Consider the following 16835-nt stretch of genomic DNA (forward strand, 5'->3'; position numbering starts at 1 on the left):
CTTCGCATTCGGTTGCGAACCGCTCCAGTGAGAGCTGAAGGTCACGGCCCGATGAAGCCAACAGGACCACATCATCTGCAAAAAGCAGCGACCCGATCCTGAGGTCACCAAACCAGACCCCCTCAATGCCCTGGCTGCCCCTAGAAATTCTGTCCATATAAGTTATGAACAGAATCGGTGACAAAGGGCAGCCCTGGCGGAGTCCAACCCTCACCGGGAACAAGTTCGACTTACTACCAGCAATGCGGACCAAACTCTGGCACCGGTCGTACAGGGGCCGAACAGCCCCGATCAGGGAATCCAGTACCCCGTACTCCCGGAGCACCCCCCACATGAGCCCCCGAGGGACACGGTCGAACGCCTTTTCCAAATCTACAAAACATGTGTAGACTGGTTGGGCGAACTCCCATGCACCCTCCAGTACCCTGCCGAGGGTCCACAGTTCCACAGCCAGGACGAAAACCACATTGCTCCTCCTGAATTCGAGATTCAACAATCCGACGGACCCTCCTCTCCAGGACCCCTGAATAGACTTTCCCAGGGAGGCTGAGGAGTGTTATCCCCCTAAAGTTGGAGCACACCCTCCGGTCCCCCTTTTTAAAGAGGGGACCCACCACCCCGGAATGCCAGTCCAGAGGCACTGTCCCCAATGTCCACGCGATGTTGCAAAGTCGTGTCAACTAAGACAGCCCTACAACATCCAGAGCCTTAAGGAACTCCGGGCGGACCTCATCCACCCCAGGGGCCCTGCCACCGCAGAGCTTTTTAACCACCTCGGCGACCTCAGCCCCAGAGATAGAAGGGACCCCCCCGATGTTCCCAGACTCTGCCTCCACGTCGGAACGCGTGTTGGTGGAATTAAGGAGGTCTTCAAAGTATTCCTTCCACCGATCCAGGACGTCCCCCGTCGAGGTCAGCAGCACACCATCCCCACCATATACAGCGTTGACAGTGCACTGCTTCCCCCTCCTGAGTCGCCGGATGGTGGTCCAGAACCTTTTCGAAGCCGTTCGGAAGTCATTCTCCATGGCCTCGCCGAACTCCTCCCACGCCCGGGTTTTTGACCGCCAAAGCCGCCTTCCGCTTGGCCTGCCGGTACACATCAGCTGCCTCTGGAGTCCTACCAACCAATAAAGTCCAATAGGCCTCCTTCTTGAGCTTGACGGCATCCCTCACCTTCAGCGTCCACCACCGGGTCCGAGGGTTGCCGACCACCAGGTGGTGATCAGTTGACAGCTCCACCCCTCTCCTCACCCGAGTGTCCAAGACATTCGGCCTCAGATCCGACGACACGACTACAAAGTCTATCATCGAACTGAGACCTCGGGTGGTCTGGTGCCAAGTGCACATATGGACACCTTTATGCTTAAACATGGTGTTCGTTATGGACAAGCCCTGTGTAGCACAGAAGTCCAACAATCCCAATCACGCCCCTCCAGGTCTCACTGTCATTGCCCACATGAGTATTGAAGTCCCCCAGGAGGACGAGGGCATATCCGGGAGGAGCGCTTTCCAACACCCCCCCCAGAGACTCCAAAAAGGGGGGGTACTCTGCGCTGCCGTTTGGTGCGTAAGCACAAACAACAGTGAGGACCCGTCCCCCCACCCGAAGGCGGAGGGAGGCTACCCTCTCGTCCACCGGGGTGAACCCCAATGTACAGGCGCCAAACTGAGGGGAAGCAAGTATTACCATCCCAGCTCGACGCCTCTCACCGAGGGCAACTCCAGAGTGGAAGAGAGTCCAGCCCCTCTCAAGGAGACTGGTTCCGGAGCCGATGCTGTGCGTTGAGGCGAGGCCGACTATATCTAGCCGGAACTTCTCTACCTTGCGCACCAGCTCAGGCTCCTTTCCCGCCAGCGAGGTGACGTTCCACGTCCCTAGAGCTAGCTTCTGCAGCCGAGGATCGGACTGCCAAGGCCCCCGCCCGTCTCACACTGCACCCGACCCCCATGACCCCTCCTGCAGATGGTGATCCCACTGGAAGGGGGTCCCATGTTGTCTCACACAGACAGAAAACCGGGCCCCATGGGAAAAGGCCAGGCCACCAGGAGCTCGCCATCGAGCCCCACCCCCGGGCCTGGCTCCAGGGGGGGGGGCCCCGGTGACCCGCTTCCGGGCAGGGGCAACTGGGAACCATTGTAATTTTCTTCATGGTAGGTTTTTGAGCCACGCTTTGTCAAAATGAAGAAGACAAATTGTACCTGTAATCTGGCCAGCTGGGCCGTCCTGGTGACAATCTTGTTGTAAGGGTCAACAATCTTAGTCCTTATCCTAGAGCAGAAAAATTATAATGTCAGATTTAGGGATGATGGTGACAGCTCCCAGACCTCGGCCCCTTGGTCTGACCTGAAAGCATGCACTGGATATTGCATTGTTTCAATCTTAATCATGATAATTATAACTTTCACAATATGTAAGATCCCCCCCCCCCCCCCCCACAACCTAAGGATTTAAAAAGGGAGTTTGAATGTGTTTTGGGGGTTTTGATTGAATGGACCTGGATCCATAGTGATGTCTGGGGTTTGGACCTACCTGTCCACAGCTCCCTGTAAGGCAGCTATCCTGGTCTGCATCATCTGGAGGACACCTGAGACACAGCAAGACAAACAAAGCGCTTAAGGCATGCACTTCATTTTCTTTCTGTTTCTGAACTAATTTATGTATTTTTGTATGGGAGCCTTTATGTCCAAGACTATTATCGTTTTGGACAAATAATATCCTCTTGAAATCTATGCACCACTTTGGCTTTGAGTGTATCAGGGGATTGGGGAAGGATCAAATTGAATAGTATACCGCCCCCACATGGCCAATATGTGAATAGGCAAGGATATTTGTCTGACAGCTAGTACAGTTTCACAGCACATGTATTCAAAACATACCAAGTGCCGGTCCTAGCACATTTGGCGCCCTAGGCAAGATTTATCAAAAGCAAACCCCCCCTGGACACATGACTTGGCGCGGTTGGCATCCCCTGTTGGTAGTGCGGGCGGGTTAATTAATGTATGCACTTGGGAAATTGCCGGACCCCTCTTCATGCCGCCCTAGGCGGCTGCCTATGTCTCCTATCGGAAGGACCGGCCCTGAACATACCACCCCGACTTTGGAAGGACAGAAAAACAATGAGGTATCAGGTAGAATCTAAACGGTTAGAGAAAACTGTGTTACCTTCAAGAGACTCAATCCCAGTTGCTTGAGAAAGTAAGTCTTCATGTCTGGCGACCACCTGTCACAAGGAATAAAGTTTGTAGAGTAATGCTGAGGGGAAACACATTTAATTAGATGTTGTACATAATGTGTATCGTAACAATACCATATATAATTCGATGGGGTCGCTTATTGTGCTTGTGTATTGAGCTACCTGGCTGTGGAGTTCCTTGTCCAGCTGGCTGATTCCCTGTGCCAACTTGGCCAGCTGTTCGGCGATGACAGCATGATGAATAGCCTGAGCTGTGTACGTTTTCACGTCAAAGTCCTCAATCACAAAGTCTGAATAGCATTCTGAAAAAAATAATAATAATGACCTTTATCCTTTTTCACGCACACGTTTGTCAGCCAAGGTCGTGGATAACCACAGTAATGTTTACAGGTAACTGAACCGTAACACTCATTTTAAATTTGCCAACTACTGTGGCCCACAGATGCCTGCACTTGCTGTTAGCAAGCCTCGGGTGGTTTATTGCGTAAGTGCATTATTATATGTAATGTAAGGGTCTGTATACATTGCAAACTATATACACACATTGTTATAGATATTGTCATAATACAACGACACCAAGCATAAAGCGTAGTATTGTAACATTACCATCTTTTAGCAGTGAATTTGTGAAAGCTTCCTCACTCTCCTCCATGATTGCCACTTCATCACGTACCATGACTTCATATTCAATCGACAAAACACATATTTGGTTTCACAAATGTAATTATTTTTAATGTTGTGTTCACTAGAAGCATTCGGACTATTGTTCAAAGAAAAAATTGCAACACCTTTAAGAAAAAATAATTAAAGTAAAAAATGTTTAAAAAATCAACAGCTGAAAGTCGCAAGTAAAACTCGTCACGAAGTACCGCCCCCAAGCATTTCTGCCGCATGTTGATGTTTGTAGATTTATCAGTTTCACTGTCTTAAATGTATCAACTGGCTAATACTGCATGCGTGACCCACAATTTTTTTTAATCGTGATACAAAATATATATATATATAGATATATATATATTTATACAAAATGACGAATACCAATGTGATGGACTTGTTTGAAAAAGGCAAAGTCCTAAAAATATGTGCTCCAATGGTCCGGTATTCAAAGTAAGTGCTGTAAATGCTGTCAGTCATGCCATTTTGTTAAACTTGCTAAGGTAGTGGATGTCAAAATGTGTACCTCTTGTAATTTACAGGTTGGCATTCAGGTCTCTGGTGAGGAAATATGACTGTGACATTTGCTTCACTCCAATGATAGTTTCTGCGGACTTCCTGAGATCCATCAAGGCCAGAGACAGTGAATTTACAACAAGTGAATGTAAATTAAACGTTAAGTTGCAGTAGGCTACTGCAAAATAAGCAATGTTACACGATGTGTCGCTTCTTACCTAACTACGCAAGTCAGCTTTATTCTCCCAAATCTACCTTCCCCCTTATTCTCTTACCAGCCGACCGCCCACTGATTGTGCAGTTTGCTGCCAGCGACGCCCAAACGTTGGCGGATGCAGCCTGTGCGGTAGCACCCTTCTCTGACGGAGTGGATCTCAATTGTGGCTGTCCCCAGAGGTGCACGTGACAGATGTCCTATTTCACATTACATTTCATACGAAGATAGATTTCAGATATTTAAAAAAATGTAATCTAAATACAAGACGTGAAAAATCTTCATTGTTTAAAGCAGGTCTTTTGTTGTTGTTGCTTTCAGGTGGGCCATGGCAGAGGGTTATGGGGCGTGCTTGATAAACAAACCTGAACTTGTCAAGGACATGGTTCACCACGTCAGAAATCAAGTGGACAATCCTAACTACACAGCCTCCATCAAAATAAGGTAACGGTCTTTGTCTGTTGAAGTTTAATTTAAAAGTTAATTTACAACAATCAAACCCAATCACATTATTCATAGGCCTTTGCTTGACAGGCCATTTACCTAATATATACATACAAATCCCACTGCTGTAAGCACAATCTGTCTCCTCTCCCCTACAGAATCCATAAGGACCTAAGGCAGACAGTGGATCTGTGTCAGAAGGCAGAGGCGGCCGGTGTGTCCTGGATCACGGTTCACGGTCGGACATCAGACGAACGCCACCAGCCGGTCCATTACGAAGCCATCAGAACCATCAAAGACAGCGTGTCTGTTCCCGTCATCGCCAACGGAGACATCAAGTACCTCAGGGATGTGGAGTCCACCCACAAGCTCACTGGTGTCGACGGTCAGTGTGTTAGCGACTGTCTCGAGGACGAGCTGAATCATGATTATGGTCTTGACCTTTAAAGTCCTACTGTTACTAATCGACTCATGAAATGTCAGCCACTACTCGTGTTAATATAACATAACTACTACAGTATTATTGCCTCACCGTTTTTCATTTGTCAGGCTTTATGCATGTACACAAATGTGTAGAACATGCAGGTGTAAAACCTTGATGTCCATGTTCCATTTAACCTATTGCCATTATAATTTGTTCTCACTTTATACCTGTTGATATGGCATTACTATTTGTACTTCTGCTTAGAGGCTAACTACATTTTACTGGTTCTGTACTAGTACATATGCACAGTAACAAAGTTTAATCTAATGGTCTCATGCCACTGATCTCTCCCTCACCCACCCTGTGTCTTTTGTCCTGCAGGTGTGATGGCTGCACGAGGGCTTTTGGCCAACCCATCCATGTTCGCAGGGTACGAGGAGACTCCCCTGGAGTGTGTGTGGGACTGGGTGGATGTGGCCTTAAAACAGGGAACACCCTTCACCTGCTTCCACCACCACCTCATCTACATGCTAGAGCGGGTGAGCTCTCAACCAGAGAGGAAGGTCTTCAACTCCCTGGCCAGCACCTCTGCCGTCATAGACTACATCCACAACACATATGGCAAAGTGCCGTCATGAGAGCAAACAAGACATGTATTGTGCTTTCTGTTTTATTTGAATGAAATGCTTGTTTTATACTTTTGTATAAGATGATGTACTTTCAGACTAATACTTAGGTGCTTTTCAATTTAATAATATATTTAATTTTCAGTTAAATGATTATTAATTTCATTGGATTATTTTCAAATTCAAAAGTGCATTTCAAAAGAATTCAATGCAATTCAAACAAACCAGAATTAAAACATAACATTACATGACCTTAACACGCATGTAAATAGAACATAAGAAAAGTTCTACAAATATTTTGATCTGCCCATTAAAGTATTCAATTTCACAAAACAAGAACCATAAAACCATTTTTTATACAATTGATCCAAATTCTGTTTTGTACCCTTCAAGATGACATAAATGTCAGCATTAGTACCAGAAACTGATTAGTTATGTTTTAAATCCTCTGTACTGTATGTTTGCCTATGGCATTAAAAGCATGTTGTCAGTAAACACTTTTCACAAATAATTCCCTTTTTCTCAAAAGTAACATTCAAATTAGCAAATGCAAAACTAATAAAGGTAAAGCATGTGTTGAATTTCAGTAGTGCAACATTTCCAGCATTATTTCCTTTAACAGTGTTTGCTACAGAAAGGTTAATACAGTTACAATTATCAGATGGACAGCAGTCTCTGACATGAAATTTAACACTCATTAGCTTTATATAGAGTGATTATTTGTGGTCTTTGTACACGTTATTCTCAGGTAGATCCTAACAACATCACAACATTAGCCATTATCTATTCCCTTTTCAGTCCCATGCCTGTCGTAGTTTATAAATCCACATACATGAAAGTTTGACATTTAATCCAAGTACATTGAAATACTGATTGACTGCTTAATTAGTTTCAAACAAAAGTACTTTATCAATAACGGTATAGTTCACTGTACTTTTCAACATCAAATGTTTGTGTAACAGGCCCGTGGTGAATCCAATTGTATTCTACATGAAAGGCACATCCTCATAACAGCAACAACATTCAAAGTTTAACATACCAAACAACCTAATACCTTTATTACTTTGGCCAACATTACACATCAGACAGCTAGTAATGGTATCAGACGAATTATACATCCGAACCTATGAGAACCGTATCAATATTCTGGTACAAACAGAAATCCAAGACAGATAATCAGAATTTCCTGAATCAAAATTAGCCATTAAACAGCTCAATTTGTACCCTGTACCTTCCCACTTAGATCTGTCTTGGTAGCCAAATGCAATATGGCTCCAAATCCACCTAGCCCTCTGTTAGGCAAGGTGGACTTCTTACCATCTACCTATCCCTATCTGCTTCGATCTATACGAACATGGGGTTGACTAAAGCGCAACAAGATCCTCGTTTGACCACAAGGTGGGGCTACGGTTCCTCAGAGGTTCCACCTAGAAGGTGGAGGAGAAGTGCTGGAGGAAGACCATGGGGTGGTGCCTCTGGAAGTCTTTGACCAGCCGGCCCCTGTCCTTGGTGGACAGCCGGGTGTCCAGGGACACCTGCTGCAGCAGCTGCTTTAGGCTGTCCAGCGTGGCTGCGTCGCGTTGGTCCTCGTACTGCTGTGGGGACACCTGCTGACAGAAGGTGAACACTGCAGCCACACCGGGGGAAACGGGAGAGTGGAAAACAGGAGACAGACACGAGGATGATCAGTGTGGTTGATGAAATACGACCTGCTTTGGGATCAAAGTAAATCTAAATATAGGACGCGTATCAAATACCAAATATTGACTATGCTCTTTCAAGAGGAAACACTGTACCAGGATGTTACAGTGGACACAAAAACGTACTGACTTACTGGAAATGGAGTCCGGGTCTCTACCCAGTTGCAGGGTTTGCAGTGTCCTCCTTACAGCTTTAATCAGTGATATGGGGGTCTGTTTATATCAATGGGGGGGGGGGGGGAGACATTGGTTCAGTAAGGTGACTAGTTGTCACTGACTACCAAAGTAATGTATTATTAGGCAATGCAAATTTGATCAGCCTATACTGTAAAGACCAGCGTAATAATACAACCACAGGTGTCAGGTAGGTCTCAAAGCAAACGTGACAAGTATTCAAACCCTTTCTCTGAATGGTTGGACTGTAGCTCTGGGAGGCCCTACCTTGAACAGCTGAGTGTGGTTGTCAATGAGGAACAGCACCAGAGTCTCACTCTGGGAGCGGTTGAGATCCTTGTTCTGGATGATGCCTTTCTGGAACATTCTGCTGATCAGGGCCTTATTTTCAGTCTTGAGCAGAACAGAAGGAGCTTGGGTCAGGATCACACAGCGGGACAGCAATATGCCCTGCCCCGTGGGTCAGTTCCTTATCACGTCATAAGGCAGACAAAAGACAACTAATTCATTCATCCATCCATCCAGTATCCATTAGCTCATCTGACACTTAATTCAGATGGATAATTACATTACTTAGAGAGGGTACAATTCCTGGGGAAATTGTGGGGTGTGCTTGCGTCGGTTGCAGATGGGTATGTTTCCAGGCTGTGAATATCAACACCCTGTATTTTTGTACACCCTTTGACTGGTTAGCTCCTGCGATTCCCACACAGAAGTCTAGTAGTTAGCTAGCTCTACAATTTACCGGAGCTAGGTCTGAATCTAGGAGCAAAACGGAGCACAGCTGCCAGCTGTAGGTATATGCAGGTAGCAACGCTAGTGCTAAATAACTATTTAGCTGGTCGGCTCCATGACGCCGGGTAAATAAGGCTTGTGAGACTGCTCACCAAAAGAACAAAGGGGAACCAAGTAGCCTCAACTTTCATAGACTTTTAGCTATGGTACTAATGCTGAGGGCTCGCTGATATCGCTGTCTGTCTTACTAGAACGTCGTATCTATGCGGCGTTGCTAACGTGTGATGACGTTGTGAGGTTTAGGCTAGCACTGAGTTCCCTTGTGCCACACGACACTTTTTGCCACAAAAACTTATTTCAAGCCTAAAACGTCAAACGGAACGTTTGGCAAATACAAGCAACTCAATCGGGACCAAGACGAACATTTTGACACCGACGTTGTCTATGTAGTGCAAATATTCAAGTTTTTTTATGGGTGGGAAAATAATAATAAATATATATGAGAGAGAACAATGGTTGTGCTCGCCGAAGGCTTGAGCACACCCAATAAGAAAAGGTAGAAACACTTGAGCTTTGCTGCTTGGCCACCAATTATTGACTCATAATTTTTTTGTCATTGGGCAAACATACAAAATCAGCAGGGGTTCCAAAAAAGATTCCCTCACTGTATATTATGGACTTAAACTTCCACTCAAGTTTTTTCCTTCAAGTGATATTTTGAAGAATTTACTGAAGTAGCATTTCATTAATAAAGAACCCCCTTTGAAACATGCTGATTCTAACAACATTGTCACCGGCAGTATCTCAGCTGGAACCGTGATTAAAACAGTACCATCTGCAAACTGAAAATATGGCCCCAAAAACATAAATAAGCTTGAAATGTATTTTGGGAAAAATGGCAGATACAACAATTTTACTGGAAGCGATCATTTTCGGTAACAAGGCAAAATGCGACCAGTTGGTCGCAGTCTAGAGCCCTGCCTGGAGAGGCCAGCTGTGCTCCGTTTTGCTCATACCGGTAAGTTGATCTAGCTAATTACAGTACTAGACTACCGCTGTGTGGGAATAGCAGGAGCTAACCAGTCAAAGGGCATACAAAAATACAAATATATCACAGCCTCGAAACATAGCTACCTACATATACTACTATATCACCCTGGCCTTTGCCTGTGGCGTTTCTGCATCTGCAGCCGTTTTCGGTAGAGCTATCTCCCAGAAGTTTCGGGGGGGATACCTGCTTGTGCAGACGGTAGGCATCCGGCTGGGTAGCTACGGCCATGAATGCCAGTAGTCTCCTCAACTCGTCTCTGGCTCCGGGCTCCAACAGGCGTAAACACAGCTGGCATGCCCTGATGCCCTCGGCCGTCTTGCCGCAGTCTGGAGGGGGTGGTGGGGAGGAGGGTTGGTGGTGAGGGTAAGAGAGAGGGGTGGACAGGACACGCAGACAGGGGAAAAGGTGAACAAAGGATTGAGAACAGATTTTCTTGGGGGCCTTTTACGACTAGGGTGGTGACGTGTAAGCAAAGCGAATACAACTGGCCGTGAGCAACTGCTGGCAACGGCTGGCGACTGCTGGCTGAACGATACTCTGCAACCATCCCGTGCCCCCGTCCATTTCCCCCCATGTCCATCTCCTCCTTGGTTCTCACCCAGCAGACCAAGGATGCCAGCATGGACCTCCAGGTAGCGGTCTGAGAGGAGCGGTGCCCGCTCCTGACCGCTGTAGTACTTGGCAATGGTGTCAAACAGTAGTCTCTTCTGGGGCACCTGCTTCTCTGCCGGGCTTTGCTCAACCCCGCCTTCACCCCCCTGCTGTTGGAGGTGCTCCCCAGCCGCCACGATGAGTTGATCGGGGAAGTGTTCTAGGCAGTCTGCTGCGGCGGCCAGCCACGCATCCAGCCTGGGGATCAGAAGTCAAAATAGAGATGGCCAGCTTTGGTTTTGTTTTCCTGGTTCCTAGAACTACAGAGTTTGAACTTGTGTTAATTACCATTAAACTGAGTACCCCTAACCCGTAATAAAGTTTAACTCATCAGTCATTATGAAGTTACATAGCCCTGCATTTGTGTTCTTATTGTGATTCAGTGCCTCATTGATTTCATCACCCAGATACTTGCAGCAAACAACAAGTAACTTGATAGGTCCTTAATAAGAGTTTAGGAAGGATAACAGTTGTGGTTAAAAGACATGTCTACAGAATTTAGTCAAGATCTATCCTAGTGTAAAAAACCCTGAAAAAACCTACTGTGGCAGGTTGAGGCTCTGGGGCAGCTGTCGGTCCAGGCAGGTGTTGGAGATGACCAGGTCTTGATGGGTGGACACAGAGCCCCGGGCCTGAGCCCGGGCCCGGGCAGGGGAGGTCAGGATGCAGTCCAGCATGGGCAGCTCCACCACCTGCAGGAGCTGCAGAAGAGTCTGCTGCTTCCACACCTCTTCCACTACTGAGGGGGAAGGAGAGGAGCAGATAAGAGAGGAGAAGAGGAGCAGACAGGAGAGGAGCAGAGAGGAGAGGAGTGCAGACAGAAGAAGAGCAGACAGGAGAGGAGCAGACAGGAGAAGAGAAGAACAGACAGGAGAGGAGCAGAGAGAAGACAGGAGAAGAGAGGAGCAGATAGGGAAAGAGAAGAGAGGAGCAGAGAGACGAGAGGAGCAGATAGGAGAGGAGAAGAGCAGACAGGACAAGATCAGACAGAAGCAAAGGGGAAAAGAGGAGCAAAGAGGAGAGGAGAAGAGAGCAGCATAGAGGAGAAGAGGAGCATAGAGGAAAATACAGGAGAAGAGAGAAGCAGATAGGAGAGGAGAAGATCAGACAGGAGCAGAGAGGGGAAGAGAGGAGCATACAGGAGAGGAGAAGAGAGGAGCATACAGGAGAGGAGTAAGTCGGGATAGGAGTGGGAGGAGAAAAGGGCCAGGTGAGAAAAACAGTGTGTGCCAAAGAGAAGAGAAAGGAAGAGTCAATGAAAGAGACTTGGGATGGCCACGCTGGCTAGAGGCCAGAGCAGTGGTAGTTAGGAATTGTTAGGGTCCCAATATCAGCTTCAGCCTGCCATCTCACCAGCCTTGGAGAGGAAGGGAGCCGATGGAGCCGTGTTCAGGTATGCCGGGAGGATGGGTTGCAAGTTGATGGTCTTGAATAACCTCTCCACCCTCCTGTCTGAGGAGTCGACAGCCAAGGGGTTCGAAATAGTCCTGATCTCAGCTAATCTGGGGATAGGAAGGTATGGATCAACATGAATTACATTACAGCTAAATAATGAGCATGGGAATGCTTTTCTGTGTTGGTGACAACTCATTAACATACTATCACCAACAGCACTAAGAATTAATTTGCATTACAATGCTGTAAAAATAAAACAAACCTGAAACCCTTCTTCCTCTTCTCATCCTGTCTCTCTGATTTCATTTTCTCCCCATCTCCGCAACCATCGGCCTTCTCGAAAGAACCCGGCAGGACACTGCAATCCAGGAAGCGGTAGAGGCTAGAGCTGCTGTCCTCGAACGCAGCTTCTTTTTCATGGCGAAAGAGCTTGGTCCCCACCGACTCAAACACCCTGGCCTCCATGAGCGCCTGGCAGAGCCGCGCAGCTTTGAGACGGGATACCTCACTGGAGCCGAACACGACGTTCTGCATGAGATGGCTGAGCACGGCGTCCACCGCGTCCGAGCCTGTGAAGCAGTTCGGGTGGACACGCAGGTGCTTCCTCCGCCTCCGCACCTCCACCTGCGACTGTAACGCTAGGATGATGTTCTGCCACAGCTGGGTGGCACGGAAAGGCCCGGAGTATCCTGAAGGTGGAAGATGGTGAGAGGAATTAGGGCATGTTTGTTTTAGAAACACCAATATTGCTTTAATAGCTTAGGTCGCACATTTGCTTTTAAGAAATAAAAAAAATCACACCACAATTATACCAAACTCAAACTGTACAAAATATGTCTCAGCATTAACAGATTCCATACTTTTTTCAAGAGATAACATAATGCTTCACTTGTATTAGGCTCTGGTATACATACATGGTATTACTCAACTTTTTTTTTACACAACAGTTAACTTAATCTAACTAGTGTTGTGAATTTGCACTTATAGCAGCACTAAAAGTTAGCTATAACTTCTGATCTCTCTCACAGCCCACATTGCTGCAGTCTCCCGGTCCTGTAGATTCACCCTCTACAACATCTGGAAGATCAGGAGATACCTGTCTGAGCATTCCACCCAGCTGCTAGTCCAAGCACTTGTCCTCTCAAAGTTGGACTACTGCAACTCGCTGCTCGCCGGTCTCCCAGCATGCGCAACCCGCCCTCTCCAAAGGATTCAGAACGCAGCAGCCCGCCTGGTCTTTAATCTACCCAGACGCTCCCATGTTAGCCCGCTCCTCTTAACCCTTGTGTTATCTTCGGGTCATTCTGACCCATCAGTCATTGTGACCCACCGTCGTATTGCGACAGATTTACCGCATACAAAGACAAAGTGAAGCATTTTCTTTTAACCGTTGGGCTGTCTCAGACCCCCCACATTGCAAAGGTTAAAAGAAAATTATTTTAATTTGTTTTTGTATTGGGTAAAATTGGGTAAACACAACGATGGTTCGTTATGAACCTTTGGGTCATGTGACCCGAAGGCAGCACGAGGGTTAAAATTCTTGTACTCGCTGTGAAATATATTATTGTTGCTTGCTTTCTACAGGTACACTCTTGCACTTTTGAGGTTCATGTTGTTTAATTGTTACTTGTTTAACTACATGCTCTTATGGTTCATGCATTTGCCACTTATTTGTTTTTTCACAATGTATGCTTCATGTTTTGGCTACCCGCAATGTTTGGGGCCACCTCGTTGTTATGATCTGTGACCTATGCACTTTTGAAGCTCTCTCTTGGAAGTCGCTTTGGATAAAAGTGTCTGCTAAATGAATACATGTAAATGTAAATCTACCTTGCATTGGCTTACGAGCTACTGTATGCCAGGGGTGTTCAATCCTCGTCCTCAGGTTTCACTGTCCTGTATGATTCAAATGAGTGGTCGTTATCCGGCTTTGACAGAGCTTAACAACCTATTCATTTGAACCAGGTGTGTTGGAGCAGGGAAACATCTCAAAACATATAGGACAGTGAACCCTGAGGACCAGGGGCCCGTTCTCCGTACGTCGCTTATTACATCCTTATTACATCCAGCTGCTAGTCCAAGCACTTGTCCTCTCCAAGTTGGACTATTGCAACTCGCTGCTCGCTGGTCTCCCAGCATGTGCAACCCGCCCTCTTCAGAGGATTCAGAACGCAGCGGCCCGCCTGGTCTACAATCTACCCAGACGCTCCCATGTTACCCCGCTCCTCATCTCTCTCCACTGGCTACCTATCATGGCCCGTATCAGATTCAAGACCCTGGTATTGACCTTCCGAGCAGTGAACGGGACTGCACCCGTCTACATCAAGTCTCTCCTGCAGCCCTACACCCCCACCCGTCACCTACGGTCTTCTTCAGACAACCGCCTGGTGGTCCCACCGCTCAAGACCGCCCGGTCCCAACACAAGCTCTTCTCCTGTCTGGCCCCCCAGTGGTGGAATCAACTCCCCACTTCCATCAGAGACACCGACTGTCTCTCCACCTTCAAGAAAAGGCTCAAGACGCACTTGTTCCGGGAGTACAACGGTACTTAGGAATGGTTCGCTTGACCCGATGTTAGTTTCCTCAAGGATCACAATGACTCTTGCTTAGAGACTTGTTGCTCTTGTGGTTAGTGGTAACTGACTTAAATTTTTGTACTCGCTGTGATATATTGTTTTATTATTGTTCCTTGCTTTTTTTTCCCCCACAGGTACACTTGCACTTATAGCAGCTCATGTTGTTTAATTGTAACTTGTTTAACTACATGCTCTTATGGTTCTTCCCTTTGGCACTTATTTTGGTTGTTCACAATGTGTGCTTCATGTTTTGGCTACTCGCAATGTTTTGTGGCTATCTCGTTGTTATGATCAGTGACCTATGCACTTTGTAAAGCTCTCTTGGAAGTCGCTTTGGATAAAAGCGTCTGCTAAATGAATAAATGTAAATGTACATCCGAGATCAAATGACACATCCAAGATGACATCATCTTGCTTATCATGATCTGGCTAATTCGGTTCTTCGAACACACTTGTTGTTTATGATTAGTATAGCTGGATTGAGTTATACGTTGGGGGTATGTATCGATAGTAAAAACCTTGATCATCAACGCTGCTATTGGCTGCTCACATAAGTCTATGGCTGCTCACCGTGGCCAAAATGAGCGCCCTGTTTTTTCCGCAACAGAGCCAACAGAGCAACAGCTTGCTCGAAGGTTACTCCGAATTTGAAGATGTTATCAGAACGCCAGGGAACACCTCAAAGTCTGCAAAATCCAAGAAAGAGGGCCGGCAAAAAGTAGCAGACCAAATTAAATGTAGAGGACTGACGCGTTTTATCGCTTATTACAGTAATCTAGGCCTATGTTATTTTCATACTTTCATATTTTCATTTATCATCTTTAATGTCATATGATGTGGTTTCAACAAATGTATTATGTAAATGACACCCTCACAAAAAAACGATAGGCTATCCTCTCAAAAAGTATAGGCTAGCATATCGCGCTGTGCTTAAGGAGCCTATCTATGCAATGAGCAATTAATTCGTTTTCATGTTAAATTCTGCTAATTATTCTTGCACCTTCTGCAACAGGTTCCTGTAGTAAAAACGGACAAGACATGTCTGTGACAGACTTCCTGTATCACCTCTGCTTGTAAAGCCTCAATCTAATCGTGTTTACATAAAATAAACCTGCTCCCGAGCAGGTTTAAATTTACGGACCTGTTGCTATGACAGCAAGTCCAGGATGAGCTTCGAAGAACCGAACAATCCAAGATAATGACAAATCGTCAACAATCAAATCCAGCTAATTGAGTTAGCGACGTACGGAGAACGGGCCCCTGGATTGAACACGCCTGAGCTAGGCTAACGTCAACCGGAACCCAAGACAAATACAAGCTAACAACATCACAGTATAGTTAGCTAGCTAGCGCCAGAGCCATAGAAATTTTTTCTATGGCTCTGGCTAGCGCAAAACAAAAAAATAAAGCTGCATTAAAATGAATAAATAACCTTTGCACGTTCGATTGCTAGCTGTAGATATGTAAGATAAAACCATCAATATGAAACATAGGCCAACTAAGTTGAACTGTTCAACAGCATTTGTCCTGTACTGTACAGTAGTAGCTAGCTACAGTAGTGTGCTTATGCCTGCACCTGCAACACCACCACTAATAATATCAGCGTTGTGACAATTGCAGACAATGAATCACAACTAACGTTTATTACTACGGCAATATATGATTCAACTAATCAAGCATCTAACTGACCGGGTTGAATATTTTCACGAAGTATCCGTGTTTGACTGTTCAATCTTCTAAACCTCGGAGTCAAATCAACCGCCATCACGCACGTTGTCACGTCATCTTCCGCCACGGTTGTGTGTCTTCCGCCGAGACCCCTTCCAGCTGGTGTGCTGGAAGCAAATGCTTTAGTTTTTTTCAGTAATTAATTTTTATTTAAATGCAGTACTGAAATACAAGCAATGAGAAACGTTGCAAACAAATTAGCTAAATAGTAGCATCACAAGTACGGTATAAGACAATAACAACAATACTATACAAATACAAAATAAAAGAATTAAACAAAAGACCATGGGTACAGACCTTTCAAACAAAGACCTCAAGGGACAAACAAACATTTATCAATTTAAGTGCTTTTTTGTTGGTAGAGTATTGGATTGTTTTAAAGTATTGATCAATTTATTTTTGCAAGACAAGAACATGTTTTTTTGTGGATAGGTAGGAAATTTAGCAAGTATGTGGCTGAGTGGTTAGGGAATCGGCCTAGTAATCAGAAGGTTGCGGATCGATTCCCGGCCAATACCCGGCTATGCCAAATGATGTTGTGTCCTTGGGCAAGACACTTCACCCTACTTGCTTTGGGGGGAATGTCCCTGTACTTACTGTAAGTCCCTCTGGATAAGAGCATCTGCTAAATGTAAAAGTAAGTAACAAAATTAATTACATAAAAATGTATCTTTGTTAATTCCATCAAAGGAAAAGAAACCAAATATTACATCTTGAATATAACCATATAACACAAATGGTATAACGAGC

The 16835-nt window shown here is 45.8% G+C and overlaps 3 protein-coding genes and 1 long non-coding RNA gene across 10 annotated transcripts in view; 2 read left to right on the top strand and 2 right to left on the bottom strand.

Annotated features, from left to right (window-relative positions):
• Positions 1 to 3860, bottom strand: part of cog5 (component of oligomeric golgi complex 5) — a 114608-nt gene extending 110748 nt beyond the window's left edge. For all 3 annotated transcript variants that reach the window (XR_009932530.1, XM_062482850.1, XM_062482849.1), the window contains exons 1-5: positions 3804 to 3860; positions 3360 to 3499; positions 3167 to 3224; positions 2534 to 2588; positions 2203 to 2272 (exon numbers count right to left, since the gene is read on the bottom strand). Coding sequence is in view for 2 of the 3 variants with exons in the window: in XM_062482850.1 (XP_062338834.1) it covers positions 2203 to 2272; positions 2534 to 2588; positions 3167 to 3224; positions 3360 to 3499; positions 3804 to 3849 (369 nt within the window). In the remaining variant the exon portion in view is untranslated. The remainder of the gene's footprint in view (positions 1 to 2202; positions 2273 to 2533; positions 2589 to 3166; positions 3225 to 3359; positions 3500 to 3803) is intronic.
• LOC134037547 (uncharacterized) overlaps positions 1 to 16835 on the top strand; it is a 198987-nt gene that overhangs the window by 33226 nt on the left and 148926 nt on the right. The window lies entirely within an intron of this gene.
• Positions 4071 to 6229, top strand: dus4l (dihydrouridine synthase 4-like (S. cerevisiae)). Its single transcript, XM_062483317.1, has 6 exons — positions 4071 to 4304; positions 4394 to 4515; positions 4646 to 4763; positions 4903 to 5025; positions 5184 to 5410; positions 5831 to 6229. The coding sequence occupies exons 1-6, from the start codon at positions 4225 to 4227 to the stop codon at positions 6085 to 6087; spliced, it is 927 nt and encodes a 308-aa protein (XP_062339301.1). The 5' UTR covers positions 4071 to 4224; the 3' UTR covers positions 6088 to 6229.
• depdc4 (DEP domain containing 4) lies at positions 6233 to 16177 on the bottom strand. Of its 5 annotated transcripts, none has more exons than XM_062483314.1 (9): positions 16047 to 16177; positions 12044 to 12470; positions 11740 to 11888; positions 10930 to 11122; positions 10334 to 10584; positions 9919 to 10061; positions 8217 to 8342; positions 7910 to 7988; positions 6233 to 7702 (listed from the first exon to the last, which is right to left on the bottom strand). In XM_062483314.1, exons 1-9 carry the CDS (start codon positions 16120 to 16122, stop codon positions 7503 to 7505), a joined length of 1644 nt encoding a protein of 547 aa, XP_062339298.1. In that variant the 5' UTR covers positions 16123 to 16177; the 3' UTR covers positions 6233 to 7502. The 5 variants fall into 5 exon arrangements, 4 of the variants coding, with proteins under 4 accessions (XP_062339298.1, XP_062339297.1, XP_062339300.1 ...); XM_062483313.1 differs by having other exon boundaries at positions 6234 to 7702; positions 10930 to 11125; XM_062483316.1 differs by lacking the exon at positions 16047 to 16177 and adding an exon at positions 12696 to 12839 and having other exon boundaries at positions 6234 to 7702; positions 10930 to 11125.

The sequence above is a fragment of the Osmerus eperlanus genome, chromosome 17, assembly GCF_963692335.1.
Source record: "Osmerus eperlanus chromosome 17, fOsmEpe2.1, whole genome shotgun sequence".
Taxonomy (NCBI): Eukaryota; Metazoa; Chordata; class Actinopteri; order Osmeriformes; family Osmeridae; genus Osmerus; species Osmerus eperlanus.

Excerpts from the sequence above, each read along its gene's own strand:
- dus4l (XM_062483317.1), top strand. The coding sequence starts at position 4,225 with ATGACGAATACCAATGTGATGGACTTGTTTGAAAAAGGCAAAGTCCTA. Across the intron at positions 4,764-4,902 it reads AATTGTGGCTGTCCCCAGAG|GTGGGCCATGGCAGAGGGTT; the intron begins GTGCACGTGACA and ends TGTTGCTTTCAG. Across the intron at positions 5,411-5,830 it reads CAAGCTCACTGGTGTCGACG|GTGTGATGGCTGCACGAGGG; the intron begins GTCAGTGTGTTA and ends TTTGTCCTGCAG.
- depdc4 (XM_062483313.1), bottom strand. The coding sequence starts at position 16,122 with ATGGCGGTTGATTTGACTCCGAGGTTTAGAAGATTGAACAGTCAAACA. Across the intron at positions 10,062-10,333 it reads TGGCATCCTTGGTCTGCTGG|ACTGCGGCAAGACGGCCGAG; the intron begins GTGAGAACCAAG and ends CACCCCCTCCAG. Across the intron at positions 8,343-9,918 it reads CCTACCGTCTGCACAAGCAG|ACTGAAAATAAGGCCCTGAT; the intron begins GTATCCCCCCCG and ends GTTCTGCTCAAG.